The sequence below is a fragment of the Pteropus alecto genome, unplaced genomic scaffold (genome assembly GCF_000325575.1).
Source record: "Pteropus alecto unplaced genomic scaffold, ASM32557v1 scaffold45, whole genome shotgun sequence".
In the NCBI taxonomy this organism is placed as follows: Eukaryota; Metazoa; Chordata; class Mammalia; order Chiroptera; family Pteropodidae; genus Pteropus; species Pteropus alecto.
The window spans coordinates 19751576-19769848 of record NW_006442491.1 but is presented as its reverse complement, the minus strand read 5'-3'; the positions used below and the strand labels follow the sequence as shown (position 1 = coordinate 19769848).

Genomic DNA, 18273 nt, shown 5'->3' with positions numbered 1-18273 from the left:
TGGTGCATTTGGTGAGCTGGATGCAGGCTCAGTACGGGTGCGCAAACCTTTAAAAGCTACCCTTACATGAAGATAATTAAATGTTATTTGGCTATTTTCTCCACCAAGCTGGAAATGTTCCCTGGGTTTGCACATCGAGCAAATAAATAGGAGAATATAGGGGCAAGCTTCTTGACATTTTGAGTTCAGGCCCTTTAAGCACTCTTGGGAATCTAAATGTCTCGAGGAAATAGACCAGTGAACACTTGGCTACATCAAGCAAAGTTTCCATGTCAAAATTTATGATTGTAAAATCTTCCGTCATTTATATTTATTGGCTATTCCTCAAATTTTGACCAATTTTTTTTAAAAGTTACTCTTTCACGGTTTTCATTTAAACTATCTTCTCTATCAAATTCCAGGTTTCTGAGGCCAGGGACTGCCTTTTAGTTTGTGGTGCTTCCCATGAGATGCTGTGTGTGGGATCCCCTAAGGACAGACCCACCATAGCCCTTCCTAACCAGGCCACAAACGTCAGGCACAATACCTTGTACCACAGGACCCTACTCCTGGCCCTGGCCGCCTGCAGCAGGCAGTTGGTGCTCAAGCGCAAAGTGAGCTCCAGTAAGAGAGCCAGGGGCCTATGGGCTGCCCGGCTCCATTGGCCATGGCCAGCAGGCCAAAACTACTGGGATGCTCCTCATTCTTAGAGTGTTTTGAGGGGTGGGGCAAATAGGGTTATGGCACCGAGAGAGGGTGAAGAGAACATTCAGAGGGCTTAGGGGGTTGGAGCCACAAAGAAGAGCAAGCAGGCAGGGTCAAGAAGTCAAGGCAGGGATAGAGCTGCGTGCTCCAGGAATGACGGAGGGGCCCACTCCCGAGGCCTGGGATGGGCTCGAGGATCAGTTTCCTGCAATGGCTCTTACTCTCTGTCACCTCAGGGGAAAGCCCTGACCCTACTATGTGAGGCGTCTGTGTCCTGTGCATGAAACCACCAGACCCACTCAGAACTGGCCACAGGAGGAAGTAGGAGGAGCAATGTCAGGAGGGTAGAGACAGGGAGGGGCACACAGAACAACCCCACCACCTCTGTTTGAGTTCTCCAAGTGTCAGTTTCCTTATCTGTAAAATGGGGACAAATCACCTACCTAAAGATCACACTCACCTACAGAGGCTGAGAGGAGTCAAAGGACAACAAGCACCAGGCCCGGTGCTGGACCTTTGGTGGCCCCCACAAAGAGGGGCTCGGGGATTTTGGAAGGGGTGTTGCTGCAGGGCCAGCACAGCCTTGTTCAGACACACCCCTTTGGTCCAGGGGGAGGCTCCTTACAGGGGGATGATCCTCATGGGCAGGTGGAAGCGCAGGTGGTACTGGCTCTTCCTCATCAACTCCTTTCCTTGGAACTCACGAATCATGTGGTCCACAAAGTTCTGCTGCCTCCGGAAGAAACGCAAGGAGGGAGGGCGTTGGGCCAACAGACTGATCCCTGGGCTTTGGAAATCCAAGCCTGGCTTCCAGTGTCTTCCCTACTCTCTTCCAGCCCATTCCAAGGGGCTCCGGGAGCCAGCCCCCTGAGGCTGCCAAAGGAAGCGGCCAAGCAACAGAGCTGTTCTCGGATCTGGATTGGGCGAAGGGCCTACTGGCAAGTGTATATGAGGACAGCATAGCAGCACCTCCTGCCTTAATGCATTAGCTTCCCGCCCTATGCATTTCTGTCATGTTAGATACATCTTTACATCATTTCCACATCTGCAGTCTCATCTGAATCTCTTTATTCACCGCACTTTATGAATAATAAGACTGTGCCCATATGCATATAGCTAAGTTGCCCCCGCTCAGATATCGAGTTAACGGAAAGAGAGGATCCATTCACCAGGCCAGTAGGGCAACTATAGACTCTACTGATCAGGTTTATGAAAATATGGCCAAGGCCAAAATGGGCCACCAGGTGACGCTATAACAAAAAATAGGGAGTTATTAAGAAAGATCATTGTGTCAATGGCAGAGAATGATGGAAATATGTTTATTATAGAATATTAAGTGAAAGGAAAGGAAAAAAAACCCAAACAGAATGTATGATAGGTATGATAGAGCAGTTAACGCATGGGCTCTTGAAGCAAAGTCCCCAGCTCTGAGACAGGCTCACCTGCTAACGAGTTCTATAACCCTAGGCAAGGTTCTTAACTTTTCTCTGCCTCAGTTTCCCAATCTGTCAAGTGGAGGTAAACAACAGCACCCACCCATGGGATTCCTGTGAAGTTTAAGTAAAATAATACATTAAGTGCTTAGCACAATGCTGGTGTAAATGCTAGTTATCACTGTCATCATCACAACATCGATGTGGCAGGCTATATTTTTGTATTTATCTGTATTTATCTGTGAATTCTTAAATGCTCTACAGTATATGCTCTTCGTAGAACATTTAGAATCAGGAAAAAAGACATTGTTATTAATATATTCTAAAACCTGACATTTTTGGATTTAATAGCCACAGATTTGCCTTTTCCTGAGTGACCATAAAGGGCCATGAGATGACTGTAACACTGGCTAGAAACTCCTACACTGGATTGGAGGAGGCTGGTACGCAGAACGGCCACGAGGCAGGTGGCATGGGGCGGAGGGTTGGTTGCTGCTCACTGCTGGGCACTCAGTCCATCTCATGCAGGGGCCACTGACATTTGCTATATACTCTCCTGAACTCCAAGAGGAGAATAAGCTGCAGTGATCCCACAAAAATCTCAGAAGGGCTCCCGAGAGACTCTGAGGGCTCCTTCTACCCAGCATGTACCCCAGAATCCATAGAAGGCTTTCTAATGTTGTGACTGCCCCCATCTTCAACCTTCCATGTGACCAGCTCCACTGACCAGCCAAGGCCTGTACCCTGCAGCCTCCCTCCAGCTACCCGAGGCAGCAGGGGTGCCCTCCTCACCCAGGTGATGAAGCCATTACAGTCTATGTCCACCTTCAAAAACATCACTTCTAACATCTCGTCTGACATATCACTCAGAATCTTCTTCATGGACTTAATGAAAGTCTTCATGTCCAGGGCTTCAGAAAAGAAAGAACATCATCCACTTCGTCACAACTCATTCGGCCCCACCACCGGCCACAGTGTTCTATCGTGTGTGGGTGCTGAGTGGGGGGACACACAGAAGATCACGTTTGCCTGGCTATCTTTCACATCATCTGTTCAACATTCGATCACCCCACAAATACTGTTGGCATGCCTTCCGCTTATAAGCGCTGTGTTGGCCCCATAGTAGTGGTGGGAAATAGGGTTTGCTAAAAAAGATCAGATCTCATTTCTGAACAAATAAGACAGACCAGGCATCAAGACAAAGAAAACGGATGAAAACTAAAAAAAAAAAAAAAGTAAATAAAAGCAACAGAGACATAAATTCAAACATATAAAGGGAGAGGTGAAGTACATCTTTTAAAGGCAATTAAAATACAAACTTTGGCAGGAGGGAACGATGAGGAGGGGAGGAAAGGGGAGGAGAAGGCAGAGATAAAATATTCTCCTTGCGCTGGGTTTTGTGGCTCTAATGGGCCAATAATCCCGTCTAGAATTTTTTTAATAATAAAGTGCTTCTCAAACGCCCTCCAAGTCTTTGGAGCCCTTGCCACGGCCTGAAGGCCATGCATGATCTGGCTCCTCTCATTCTCACCTCGCATCACTGTCCCCAGCCATGAAGTTGTTCCCACGTGGTTGCTCACAACACCGAGCGCGCGCTCACTGAGGGCCTTTACATCGTCTGGTTCCCCGCACAGGAAAGCCTTCCTGGGGACTATCAGACGAGTCCACCCACCCCCACACCTGACCGCACTGTCCTCTGACATTTCTCATCACTGCTCTAGCCTGTGAGCTCCGGGAGTGCAAGGCTGAGTCTGTCCCTCCGTGACTGGGTCCCCCGAGTGTTTCTGTCAGCTTTAAGATGTGATGGCGATGATACTGGGTGCCAGTCTCATCTCTGTTTATTCATACTGATTACCTAATGAGAAGGGGCTTACAAGGTAACTGTAGCACTGTGAGGTGAGGTTGCACGTCCAAGGTCACATGTCTGGGAAGTGGTGGCACCCGAGGCTGATTCCAGCAACTTCGTCCCAGAGGTCCTGCTTTTAACCCACGCTATGTTCCTCATAAAACACCCAGCACAGTACTACAGCCACGATTGTTACTATTTATTGCCAGATTAAGGAACAAATGAAAGCCTGAACAAAACATGCCCTGCTTAAAGAAGGACCCGTCTCGCTTATCCTAAGCTGTAGCCAAGAGGCTTATGTATTTCGTGTGGCATTTCGTGGTCCTTCCATGTATATCATGGACATCAGATGACAGTCCGTGAGCACACGGCCTTCCCCTCCAGACAGAGCTGGGAGTCAAAGGGCCTTCGTGCAGCATTTAATGGACAAACTCCTCGTGAGGATGCTCTAGGAATCAAGTCCTTTCACAATTGTTTAAGAAGCCGTATATATTGTTCACTGCCATGTTATTTTAACATACTTCTTGCAAACAGTTTATCAAAAACTTGTTTGAGAAAAGTGAGAGAATAGACACAAAGGTATTTTGGAAAGGAAACGTGCGCTGTGGGGGCCAGGTAGAACACCTGGCCATCGCCTCTGAATGGAAGTGCTCGCACCGCATGGTTGATTAAGCTCTCAAAGCGTGAATGTGAAAAGATCACTTCCCTGGGGAGGGGATCGCTACTAGGATCAGGCAGGAGGGAACTTTCCGGGGGGCTCCCTGACTTCTGCCAGCCCACTCCACTGAGCCACCAGTGACCTCAAACCACACCTGACAGTGCCTTTCCTTATCTTGGGGCCTCCGCCCTATGAGCAAACCCACTGGCCACTTCTCTCCCATGTCCCTGACTCTATTTCCAAGTGTCCCCCTGGACCTTCCAACTCATGTTTAAAATCTAATTTATCTTTATCCCAAAACTGGGATAAAGTTTCTGCTAATGGTGTCACCTCCCCTAGTCACCCAGTCACCCAGGCTGAAGATGTGAGGAGGGGTTTCAATGTCCACCCTCCTAAATCCTCACAAGACTCTTATGATCCCAGAGTGGAGGCACTGTCCTCCCCATCTTACGGATGAGGACAGAGAGGCACTGATAGGTTTGGGATCTGCCCAAGGACACACGGTGGCACAGCAGTGATTTAAAACCAGAAGCCTTCCCTCCTCTGTGTTATAAGCTCTTCCACCCAATGTAGAACCGGCACAGGGAGCTTGGGCTCTTACCAACCCCGGCCTCCCACGTCCACCTAACCTCCTCACCACAAGGACACTTTTCTCAAACAGGTCTACATGTGTCGCCTCCTCACACACCCCACTGCTGGAGTTCAGGGGTCCTCCTGACCTGAGTCACTCCCCATGGGCTCCTTACCCCCCACCCTGTCCCTAGGACACCCTTGTCTCTCTCTAGCGCAGAAGCACCCCTGCACCTCGTCTATACCATTTCCTGCGGGAACTGCCCTCCTGCCCATCTCCTGGGAGACGCCTACTTCCCCTTTCCAGGCAGGTTTCTAACCATTCACACTTATTCCCAAGGGCCCCCACCGCCTCCCACCCCCACTCCCACCCCTTTCTCTTCTTCTCTCATTCTTTCTTTGTAATGCCTAGAGGTAGGATTATGGACTATTTGTCTCTATATTTGTACATATTTGTAAGCATTTTTAAAAATAAATACTAGATTAAAAATATTTAAGGAAAGCAATGTTATTTCCTAGCCTCCCCTCTGCCCTCCAGGGGGAAATAAGCGCAGGCTCCGCGATGCTCTGTGAGAGGGTAAACCCGCCTTCTTAGAACACGGTCACAGAGATCGGCCACCGTGCTGCACGGCCACACACCTTTCTTCATTTACTTTGGTATCTGGGGTGCTCCACATGGTGTGGGGTGCCCAAGAAAGCACAGGCTTCTGGGTCAAAGGCCCCAGGCCCCTCCATTTGGGCCCATTGTTGATGTATGCAAGCAAAGCCTCAGGCTCCTCACACACAAGCTCACGAAACCACCACCAGCTCTGCACAGCCCCTCAGCTCAGTGCTACTCCCTCAACCCCCTGAGCAGCCTGCAGGCCCCCAGGGGTGGTAGGGCCATGGGCACATGGACAGTTTCAAGACCTCCCAGAGAAAATTGAGTGCTCTTCTTGAAGAATCACAGACCCAGCTGAAAGATCATGTGGTTCAGCTGACAAAAATAAATAAATATGCCTGGGGGAGAATCCTGGCCTCTCCCTTTTCCGCTGAGGCAGGCACAGATAGATGGTCAGGGTTCCCAATAAATGGTATCAAGCCCGTGCTCAGAAGCCACCTTTTTTAAAGACTTTGAAAGAGAAAAAGGATCCTATTTTTCTTTACCCTACATCAGCTAATGGTAAATTTCCTCCATTTAAAACCATGGCCAAAGCAGCAATATTCACAGTGGCCAGGACATGGAAGCAACCGAAGTGTCCTACAATAGATGACTGGATAAAGAAGCTGTGGTACATATATACAATGGAATATTACTCAGCCATAAGAAGAGAGGAAATACTGCCATTTGTGACAACATGGATGGACTTTGAGATAATCATGCTAAGTGAAATAAGCCAGGCGGAACAAGTTGAAAACCATATGATTATCATTTACACGTGGGATATAAACCTAAAAGCAACAAACAAACAGGACAAACAAGCAGAGACTCATGGCCATGGACAATAAACTAGTGGTTACTAGAGGGGAGAGGGGAAGTAGATGGGGTAAAAAGAGTTAAATATGTGGGTGGTGAACACACAATGCAAGGTATATATATGCCTTACTGTTGAATTGCATGCCTAAAACTTACTGGATTTCGTTAATCAATGTCACCATAATAAAAATAAAAATTAAAAAATTAAAATTAAAAAATTAAAATAAAATCATAGCCAGTTTTTTTTTTTTAATGAGGAAGTTCTTTTTTGCATTGATATGAAAAGATTTCCAAGACATCATTTAAAAAGCAAGAAGGGAAACTTGGTAACAATTTTTTTTTTAAGCAAGGAGTAGATGATTGTGGGGATCCATTCACAATGTACACTGGAACATTGTACCCTTTAAATGCATTACAATTTTATTTGTCAATTATGCCTCGATAAAGCTGGAAAAAAAGCAAGGAGTAGGAAAGTATGGGCAGTAAGCTGCCACTGCATATAAAAAAAAGCAGGGAAAATCTATACACACTTCTGTGCTTGTAAAGGTCACAAGAAACTGAAAGCTGTCACTGCCTGAAAGGACGGAACTGGGCAGCACGGGTCCCGCTGAGGGACATATTTCTCTGCATACCAAAAAGGTATCACAGGGAATTGCCTTTTGAATTTTGAACTGCAAGAATATATTACCTATTCAAAACAAACATAAATGCAATCAAAATTGTCGCCAAAGCTGGTGCTGTCAGGGTCACCCAGTGGTGACAGCTCCTGGCTGCCAAACATCAATGCCAAAGAACTCCAATTAGGAATCATCTCATCTTCAGATCAGACACAAATGGTCCCTCTCCGGCCTCGCTTTGCTTATTTGTAAACTGAGGATTTGTTATTCTTTCCTGCCCACGTCACAGTGTGGCTGTAAAACTCAGAAGAAATTGATGAGACAAATAGACAGGGCCTCAGTGTTGATAGTCATAGTTCAGTGGGTATAAATAAAGATTGCTTTAAGTATTCCTATTATTTGACTTTCTTTGTAACATCCCAAGGGGAAAAATCAAGCTCTAAAGAGAGAAAAAGTTTGATGCACAAAGAATGTTTTTCACAATGTTATTTAAACTCAGTAAAACCTAAATGTCCAAATATAACGGAATGGCTTGGTCAACCAGTAGAACATTTGCATTCATTAGTAATGACGGTTTGGAAGACCACATAGGTATATAAAAAAGCCCTTAAGGCATTAACATTAAGAGAAAAAGAAGAGTCTAAAATTACATACATAGAACAAATATAGACATGTGAAAACACACAGAGCCATACGTGGCGGAGGCCTCGTGATGTCTGCCTCCTAGTGTTCATGCCCTCCTGTGATCTCCTCCCCTGGACTGTGGCGAGACCTATGACTTGCCTCTAACCAATATGGCAAAGGTGATAGAATGTACAGGACTGTGTCACATGATTACATGACTATATTATAAGATTGCAGCACCCCTCTTGGTGGAGTTTCCATCTCCCTAGTTAGCTTGAGCGTTGCAATCAGCCACAGTAGAGAATCCCACATGGCCAGGAACTGTGGGCAGCTGTAGGAGATGAAGGCAGCTTCCAGCTAACAGCCAGGAAGAAATAGAAAGCCTCAGTCCTGCAGCTGCAACAAACTGGATTCGGCCAACAACCTGAATGAGCTCAGAAGTAAATTCTCCCCCAGTCAGGCCCCGGATGACACCCCGTTGACACCTTGATTGCATCCTATTGAGATCCTAAGCAGAGGAGCCAGCTAAGCTGCGCCTAGACCCCTGACCCACTAAAACTGTGAGATAATAAACATAAGTTGGTTTAAGCCAGTAAGTTTGTAAAATATTGTTATGCAGCAATAGATAATAAGCCATATGTACAAAATTGTTTGGAAGAAAATATATCAATATGCTGACAGTGGTTATGTTTGGGTGTTTGAATTATAGGGATTCTTTTTTCTAGTTTTCTAGGTTTTTTTCTAGGTTTTACAATACTTATAAACTAATAAAAAGTTTTAAAAGAGACACTGATGCAGAAATGTCAAGTCTGAATCCACCACATAACCCAGGTACTGGGTCCCACCCTGTGCAAAAGCCAAGAGACTGAGCCCACAATGCAGCTTTACCTTCATTCGTGTTTACGTTGTCCTTAAACATTTTCTCTATCTTGGCCAGGTGTAGCTCGGTAAACAGCTGAGACTCTTGTTGGAAGTCGGGCATCTGGCTTAGGATGAGAGATGCTGTCGAGGATCTAAGAGCCTCCTTGCTCATTTGGAATCTACCTGGGGTGGACACCTGGAACAAACATGACTGCAAGAACCAGGAACTGAGAGGGTTGGTTTCCTGGCTAAACATTCATAAGCACACCTTTTTGGAACAGAGACAGGGGGAGGACAGAGTATGAAGTGTTATGGTGTGTTACTATGATGCAAACAAGTTAAGTCTTAACCACTTTCAGATCCAGGAAGACCAAGAAAGATCTAGACTGCCTCCCCTAACTCTGGCGAGGCAACCATCATTCTCCTTTTACAGATGCCACAACTGAGGCTCAGCAACGTTAGCAGACACAGGCAAGGTTCCACCTCACACATAACAGGAATTGAATATGTAAGATGCTTCAGTTCAGTAACTATATTCTTTCAAATATTCAGCAGTCAGAATTCAAGACCACAAGGAATCCAGCTCCATCTTTCCCAGACAATTTGATGTGGTGCTGACATGCCCAGACATCCCCCTGAGTCAGATCAGATCATCTGCCCACACACCAAAGCTCATGCAGACCCCTCCGCCAGGGGCTTGCAGCTTCCTCCTCCTACTGATCTCTCCACATCCCCCAAAAAACCTTCCCCACCCCTCCATCCCTCAACAATCGACAATACTTACTCTCTTCAGCACCTACATGTGACTCATTTTGACACTTGGCACAATACTTCAGGTCACTAAAGACTCAGATCATCCAAGGCTGCCTCCCCCAAAAGACTGCTAGTGTGGGCCGTGGGATAACCACTGAGTGCTGCTCACTGAGATCCACTGCTTTGCGCCTTGGGCAGTCAAGAAGACTTTGGTGGAGATCGAACTGCTCACTCTCCCCATCTCAGCCCCACCAAACAAGCAAACACGCTCATCTCCTGTGAACTTGCATCTGATATTCACTCACGGTCTACCCAAAATTTTTGAGTGCCAGGCACTGTGAAGACACAAATAAATGGAGTGGAGACCTGCTTTCATGGGACCCACAGGATGAGCTAGTTAATGCTCTTCCCAGCCATGCAGGTCCTCAGATTAGAAATCTCAGGACCTTCTTTGGCTCTTTCCTCTTCCTCCTTTGCATTCTTACTCTCCTATTCTTGCTATGATCCATCCTCTACATCTAAACCCTTCTCTCTCACCTCCTTGCCCCACCCTGAACCTTGGCCTTCTGCTAAGACAAGTACAATGGCCTACCTTAACTAGGACCAGAGTTTGGCCTTCCCTCCCAATCCACCTTCCAACACTAGCACCAATCATCTTTCTGGAAGGCAAATCTAATAGGCTCTGACACTTTCCAGGCTACTCCCACCATCTCCAATTCCTGAGTATGGCATTAAAAGCCCTTTGCAAGGTAACCCTGACCTGTCTTTCTAGTCTCAGTGCACACACCATGGTCCAGGCACACCGGCTGCCCTCCACCATCCCCAGACACAGCAAGCATTCCCCTGTTATTCACATTGTTTCCTCTATGTACTACAGACCATCCCACCCAGAGGTAAACTACCTATTCTTCAAAGTCCGGCTCAAATGGCATCTCCTCCAAGGACCTTTCAGGTGAGAGTTATCACTGCCACCTGTGTGCCCCCGAATTCTTTGTTCATATCTGCCATGCATGTGTGATACCTGTGTGTCTGTCCTTACAGGTAAACAGCAAGGTGTGATAGAAACATACAACTGTAGAGTCCCAGAGCTCTGGGTCAGGATTCTGCCTGGCTCCCTACTTCCAAGCTAATTTATTTGGGGCATATCACATTACTTCTGAGCCACAAGTGTCCTCATCTGTAAAAGAGATCCACAGTATCCGTTTGCAGGGTTGCAGTAAGACTTAAATGACATCTGAACACATGTGAAGCCCCAGTAAACGGCAGTTACAGAATATTGGCTCTTGTTCTTGCTCCCCATCTCATAGTGAGCTCTTTGAAGGCAAGGACATATTTATCTTAATTTAATCTTAATTTATACTAATTATCTATATTTCCCAGCCCCAAGCACATAATAGACACTAAATACTTATCGGGTTTGATAGTAATTTGTACAGCCTGTCCCACCATTATCACAACGTGGCAACAAAATTAAGTATAATCCGTGTAGAGACGGCAAATGTGTAGCCTCAGATTGGCTGCATTTGCCCCATGCAGTGCTTTAAAAGGAAGAACCAGCCTGCCTCAGCACACACTTCAGTTACCTACCTGGCCTTGTAAATATCTGAGTTTGTAACCCCTGGTGCAGAGACTGATACCCAATACAGACTTCTATGCTGATGACTGATGTTTGGGTGGTTCTGGAACATCCCCACACACCATCGAATGATGGTTTTCTTACCTTTCGAGGTTGAGGGCTTTCTCTCAAGTCCTCAGAAGACACTGCTCTTGACCTAGAATAGGGAATCAGTCACTTTCACTTCAGTCTTTGTAAGGACCATGTGGGAGGCTGACTTAGTTGGGTCACAGGAGGGTTGAAGTCAGGGTCAAGAGAGGGGGTGGCTGCCCCATGCCCACGGACACCCCAGCAGGTATTTGATGAGCCTCCTTTTTCCCATCAGGGCTTCTCCAGCATGGAGCATTTCCCAAGCACACACCTGTGAGCCTTCTTTCCCCTGACGGAAAACAGTTGTTTTACTGAAGCGCTGGGGCTTCTCAAGTTACTATGCTCTTAGATTAACGCCAGAGGCTTCCTAAAGGGGGTCATCCTTTTTAGAGAATCAGAATAGGCTTAGGAGGCCATGAGGTTGTCCAACTCTAGTTCACAGATTAGGTAAATAAGGTCCAAGGTTGGCACATGTCCAAAGAGTAAAACACATGCACCAAAGGTAGGGCAGGACAGGGCCCTTAATTTCCACTGCATACACCACCCCCGCCATCCGCCCCTCCAATGCCCTTGGAGAAAGGACTTCTTTGGGAAAGGTGACATGGAAGCAAAGGATCAGGGAAGAGTGTGTGAAGTCCATTCCATGGAGCTTTGCTCTGAGATCTAAAGGGCACATTTCCACTGGGTCAGTGGCACCTCCACAGAAGATGGAAGACAGTTTTGTTAGGATTATTGGAGAGTCGATCCACCTTATCAGCAAGTCCACCAGCAAGAATCTAGAGAAAATTCTAGGATGTCAAGGGATGGCCAGGAAGAGAGTGTCAAGCCCCACACATGCTCAGTGGACAGAGTACATGAGCCACCTTGGCTAGACAGGTGAGGGGAGGGGAGGAATAGTGGGAGAGAAGAAAAAAAATGGAAGCAGAATGTAAAATCTTCTCATTAGGGAGTCTGAACAGGATGAAGGGCAATTATGAAAATTCGTCAGCATAAGATAGAGAAGGGAGGTGGAGGAAGATTGAAGATCGGCCAATGGTGTCCTAACCTGACAGTGTTTTAGTGACAGCTCGAATGTAAGGACGAAAGAAGAGCCAAAGGAAAGGCGATCTGGAAGCCAAGAACCAAGGTAACTGAAAGAAATGCCAGAGGTCTACAGCCATGCCACCCTGAACAAGCCCGATGTCTGACCTCGGAAGCTAAGCAGGGTCGGGCCTGGTTAGTACTTGAATGGGAGACCACCTAGGAAGACCAGGTGCTGTAAGCATAAAAAAAAATAAAAAAAATTAAAAAATGCCAGAAACATTTCCAGAAAAGGGAACAAAGAGGGAAAGTGGCTTAATGCTGAGCTATCCAATTAGAAATAAAAGAAAAAACACCTGGAAAATGGGGACTAGCTACATTTAGGGGATAGAAAGAGGCAAAACACACAAAAGACAGGATGAGTCAGGTAGGAGGATGGGATGCTTCAGAATAGGCCAAGATGATAAGAAAAAGGCCACTGAACATGGCAGTAAAGGTCACCGCCAATGAAAAAAAGCTACAGAAGCAGACTTATAAATCAATTTCTGTTAAGAATACATGAATGTGTATATTGGCAGATGTGTAGAGAGCCTGGAAAAATATACTCCAAATATAATGGTCATTATCTCTGGCAGGTGATTGCGAAGGATTTCTAAATCATATATTTCTCTATTTTCCTTTTTTTTAACTCAAAAGAGGTGCATGGCAATCTTTATAATTTATTTCAGTAGAGTGGATGGAGTGATGGGTATTGATTTAAATTACTCATCTGTGCAAGACCACTGTACAAGAGTGGTTGCTGCTGCACCATTCATAGCAAAAAATAAACAAAATTGCTATCAGAAAAAGAACAGCTGAATAGACCAGTACACCTGTACTCAGAACATTACCCACACTCAAAAGGATGAATCTGAATCTGACCTCCAGCAGATGACTAGGAGGGATTTCCATGAGACGCTACTAAGAAAAGATGCAGAAGAATGTACGATGTCAATTTTTATAAAAGAATGACAAATAGGTATGTTTATACATGTAACTCTGTATACACACACATATGTAAATATGAATATCCTTATAGGACCAATGCAAGAGAATATAGGTCAACATAGTCTCATTATTTCAAACGTTCATAAATCAAAATACTAGTAAATAAAATATATTCTATCCTACCTTGACAAATATACTTTTGTAAAAACCTGAGAGACCAGTTTCAAATTTGAATTCTTAGAACTCCTCAGCTCAGTGCCAGAATTAGAGGGGGAGCTGGTCTCTAAGCCCTCTGCCAATCCCACACCCTCAGCCCTGCTCAAGGGGCTTGTGGACTGCGACGTATGCATGGACACCCCAGCCCACACACCCAGACTGCACCTTCCCTTCACTTCCACTGTTCCACGGCCACAAGCCTAGGGAGGGCTGCCACAAAAATGATGCACAAAGACTCTGGAATCGGGATCAAAGCCCTTTGGGCAGAAATTCCAGTACACAGAGCAGTGGGGGAGGGGAGCCTCTGGGTGGCCAAGCCTCTTAGCCCCTTGGATTCCTTACCTGGTGGAAAGAGACATGACAAGAAGAGATCTCAGACTGGGGGAAAAAGCCCCAAGGACCATGATTAGGACTGTCACTGACATCTGAACACAAACTCTACATTCTTAGATAATACTAAGAATACTAAGAGGGACACCCCAAAGCTCAGGGCCCAGGGCAGGGGCTCTTCTTGCCCGAGTTTAAGGGAGGTACTATAGTATCGGTATGTACAAAATAAGTACGGAGAAAAACAGGACACACTAGGATAAGGGTTATGAAGAGTTGGAGGCTAATGTGGTGGAAAAGGTGGGCAAAGAATAAAGGAATACAAAAAAAGTCTGTACTAACCTAAGGCACATGCATCGTCACATTTATATAAAGCAGGAAAGCATGGGTATGTATAAAAAAAATGAGTATGTTTTCTTTTGCCTTAAAGTCTTGACAATTATAGTATCATCAGTGAGGAAGCAAACAGCCATTGCACGCTTCCTGGTGTGTGCACTCAGGACCCATCACTTTGGGAGTATTACTGACGAACACACGCAACCAGAACCGAATCAGTAGGAACCAGATAAACCCAAACTGCAGGACATTCTACAAAATAACTGGGTTGGACCCCAAAAAGTGTTGTGAAAGACAAAGGCTAAGGAACTGTTCAATTCAAGGTGACTAAAGGGGGCCAACAATAAAGACAATGCATGATTCTGAACTGGATCTCAGACTGGGGGACAAAGCCCCAAGGACCATGATTAGGACTGTCACTGACATCTGAACACAAACTCTACATTCTTAGATAATACTGAAGTAACATTTGCCCTGTTTTTGACTACTATACTGTGGTGATGAGAGAACATCCTTATTCTTAGGAAACATGTAGTCGAGTATTTAAGAGTAAATGGGCACAATGTCTGTAATTTATTCTCAAATGGTTCAACACACACAATGATAAAGCAAATGTGGCCAAATCATCACAATTAGTCAATCTGGAAAAAGGGGAATTCTTTATACTATTCTTACAACTATTAGAAAATTTTAATTACAGAATATTTTATGAGAAATATGTCTTTAACCAGAAGAGAGGAATTCTGTGTATGATCATGGACTGAGGCAACAAGTGAAAAAAATATTGATGGAAATACCCAACAGATGACAAGAGTCAGAAGCAGAGAAGTGCTAGTGCTCCAAAACTGAAGGGAAGTAAAATTCAGACATAGAAATTTGTTTAGAATTAGAGAATAAGATCAGGGAAGTTATGCCCACTGGCCTCAATCCATTCTTTACAGTTTACCTGCTTTGGGGCGGGAGAAGGCAGGCACCGTACAAACCTGGAAACAGAAGTGGGAACAGCCACTAGCCACTAGAAGAGCACGCTGGCGGGGGTCGGGGGGAGAACAATTGGTTTGCTGAATAATGACTTTATAAGAATTTGTAGGGGCAGATGACATAAGGCAAAAACGCAGGTAAGCTATCCTGGAAATGGATGAGAGGCTCTCCTGTTCAGTCTCTGATCTCAGACAAAATGAATGCTAGAGTCCAGGTGTCTAGTCTTTTAGAGATGATTTTATCCCCAAAACCTCACTCACCCTAGCCCAGTTTGCCTCCCCAGCTTAATCTCGCTGGCCATATCTGACACAGGCTTATTGGTTTTCAACTTCTGTCTGGAGTAAAACATCTCGGTAGCTGATCAAGTCCAAAGTAGCTCCTCTATGAAGTCACTTGTGGAACTCTGGGGGCTTCCACCTAACTGCAGAGTCAACTGACACATCGAGAACTGGGAAATGAGACAGAATTCCACATGCAGAACACAAAATGGAGTACCAGAATCCATGCCACAAACCATAACAACGCAGCCATTTTGTTCCATCCAATTTGAGACATTCTTTTTATTGATGAAATTGAACTTCACAGCAGACAGTGACAGGAGCTACAGTACACATAGCCAGGACAAGTATGATTACAAAATGACCCATAGGACAAATATAGCACAGAACGCCCCTCTCATGGAAACGGTGGAATATGGCAGGGAGCCTTATGACAAAGCAGGATTCACCAAAACCAGAAGGCCAAATGGCCCCCATAGTAGAAACATGGAAAGGCACAGCAGCTCTCTTAACATGCCCTCTGCATGGGCTCCAATTCTTTGAAAAGAGGAAGGCTATAAGAGCATTGTTTGTGACATGGGAGTCTCACAAATCCAGGAGTCAGAGTAGGCCTGGACGTGGTGCAGCACTGTGCAATCTTAGTCCATGGCACAAACAGTAGGATGAGTTAAATCTCTTGGGGAATTTCAACCAGGGACATGTTGCCGATTTAAAGCTAAATTACATTTCATGATGAACTGGCTGTTACTGAAATGCTAACTGACCAACACATAAGATACTCTCCCCAGACATATACTACCAAAAGAACACCAACATACAGAAAATATTTCGGCTCCTATTCATCAGTAATGGACAGAAAAGATTTTGTCACATAATAGACTATTAAAAGCAGAGTGGGTCAATGAAATGTTATAAAAGACACAGGTCTTTCAAATCAGTTTTATTAAGCCAGGTATTAATAAACTCGAAGAATTAATTTAAAAAGAATGAAAGCACTACATTTGACTCCCACATTTTTGGGGGGTGGGGGGGGGTCAGTGCTTTCATTCTCCAATCCAATGTTATTGTTTCTACTTAGACTAACTTCTGCATTTACCAATATTTTTATGTGGGCCTAAAATATGCTATGTTGTCACAATAAATTTATTTTTCCTTCCCTGGGACAAAACATAAAAAAATGGGGGAAGGAATATTAAGATGCATTCTATCAGGTAAGGAAAGGTTAAAAAATTCTCATCTAGGAAGAGTGAAAATATTATCAATAACTCAGATTAAAAAAAAAAGTAGAGGAGGGAGGGCATTTAGAAGGAAAAAATCTCCTAGATAGACCTGTGCACAAAAATAATTCTGGAGAAAATTTCCATGTCCCACTTGAGGCTAGTTCAGGCATCACTTGCCAATCCTAGAGGAGTGTGATCCTTGAGGGCAGATGTGATGCTGCCAGAAGGGGCAACTGAGGCAGCCAGGGCTGCAGTGACACAGGCAGTTAACTGCTCCAGGAAAGGCACCTCCACTCCACTGAACAGCGATGCCAACGCTGTCCTCTCTTCGGTTTTACCGCTATGGGTTTTAAAACATCAAACCTGTATCCTAATATACAACTACATGTGTCAATTATCCCTCAGTGAAGTTTTAAAAAAAATTGTATCCTTCACAGCTTTTACATAAATTTTTCAAAAAATTTAAGATGCAACCTGATAACCAAGAACAGAGGCTTTTTCTTTTTCAAACATGAACAAACGAGACAGATTTCAAAATATCATGAGTCAAGAAAAAGGTAAATTGTCAATGTGGCTACTTACCCATTTCCTTCCCAAAATAAGAAAGAAAAAAAAAAGCACTTCTTAAAGATTGGAGGGAAAATATTAGGTTAGAGTTAAAAATTCTTAGGAAATTTTTTAAAATAATTATTTCGTTCAACACTGAATTATTATTTCTTCTCTCAGCCTTTCCAATTAATAGGGAGGGAGGTACACACACAGGAACAAGCTGGGATAGCCTATAACTACCTGTAAAAAACAGATAGTTCATTCCATTTTTCCAAGCAGGGTTTAAAATATCAAAGTAAAAACAGTAGTCATATGTAATTACACATTTAACTCACGTTATTTTGTAGAAAAATATACAAAATATCCCCGAAATAGCACTATCAGGTTAGAAACCTTTAGAACGCTGAAATCCAGGTGACTGAGGTATGCTGGACCTTAAAATCACTAGAACTACTTAAAATACATAAATGGGCCCCATTACGAGATATAAACAGCAACATGATAAAACAACTGTGAGGCAAGCAAGGAAAGAAACCTGAATGTGTCGCTCAAGCTTAGACTAGGATACACCACAAAAGACATCGGTACAATACATCTAGATTCTTGAACTAAAATGGCATTTGGGGATGGATGTTAGCAAATCTCTCACTGCAGCTTGCAGCCTGTAGAAAAAAAGCCAAACACATTTGTTGAAATATTTGTTACTTCTGTCAAAGCCTCTACTTTTAGAGTCAAAACTTTTATTAAAACACAAAAGCTGTACACATCACAATTTCATTGTGAGAATTTTTTTCAAAATCTCTCATGTAAAATGTAGTTGATGCTGAGAAACGTTGTGCTTTTCTTATTGGGCACTCCCCGACTCTTTCCTGCTCCAATATCCTACTGGCTTTTACGACCTAAGTAATTTTTTCTGGCCCAGAAAGGACCTGAGAGGAAACTAGCCTCACTCATCTCCTCCTTGAACCAATGAAGAGCCATACTCTGCAGATTGGGGAAGCAGGGCCTGGAGGACCTAGTCTCAACTCCTGGTCCTTGGCCTCCTGACCAGGGACATCGGTCTTCTTTGTTCATTTTGGTAAAGATCAGAGAAGGGCTCTAGCCACATGATTCCTTTATATATTCTGTCTACCCAACTTGTATGCTTGACCT

The 18273-nt window shown here is 44.6% G+C and overlaps 1 protein-coding gene and 1 pseudogene across 1 annotated transcript in view; one reads left to right on the top strand and one right to left on the bottom strand.

Moving 5' to 3' along the window:
• The window catches only part of EFCAB8 (EF-hand calcium binding domain 8), a 53847-nt gene extending 38424 nt beyond the window's left edge, over nt 1-15423 (bottom strand). Inside the window, exons 1-5 of the mRNA XM_025039720.1 lie at nt 15335-15423; nt 11223-11274; nt 8777-8945; nt 2910-3028; nt 1310-1413 (exon numbers count right to left, since the gene is read on the bottom strand). Of these exons, the coding sequence (XP_024895488.1) occupies nt 1310-1413; nt 2910-3028; nt 8777-8945; nt 11223-11274; nt 15335-15423 (533 nt within the window). The remainder of the gene's footprint in view (nt 1-1309; nt 1414-2909; nt 3029-8776; nt 8946-11222; nt 11275-15334) is intronic.
• LOC112471187 lies at nt 12356-12471 on the top strand (annotated as a pseudogene).
• Nucleotides 15424-18273: the final 2850 nt, after the last annotated feature.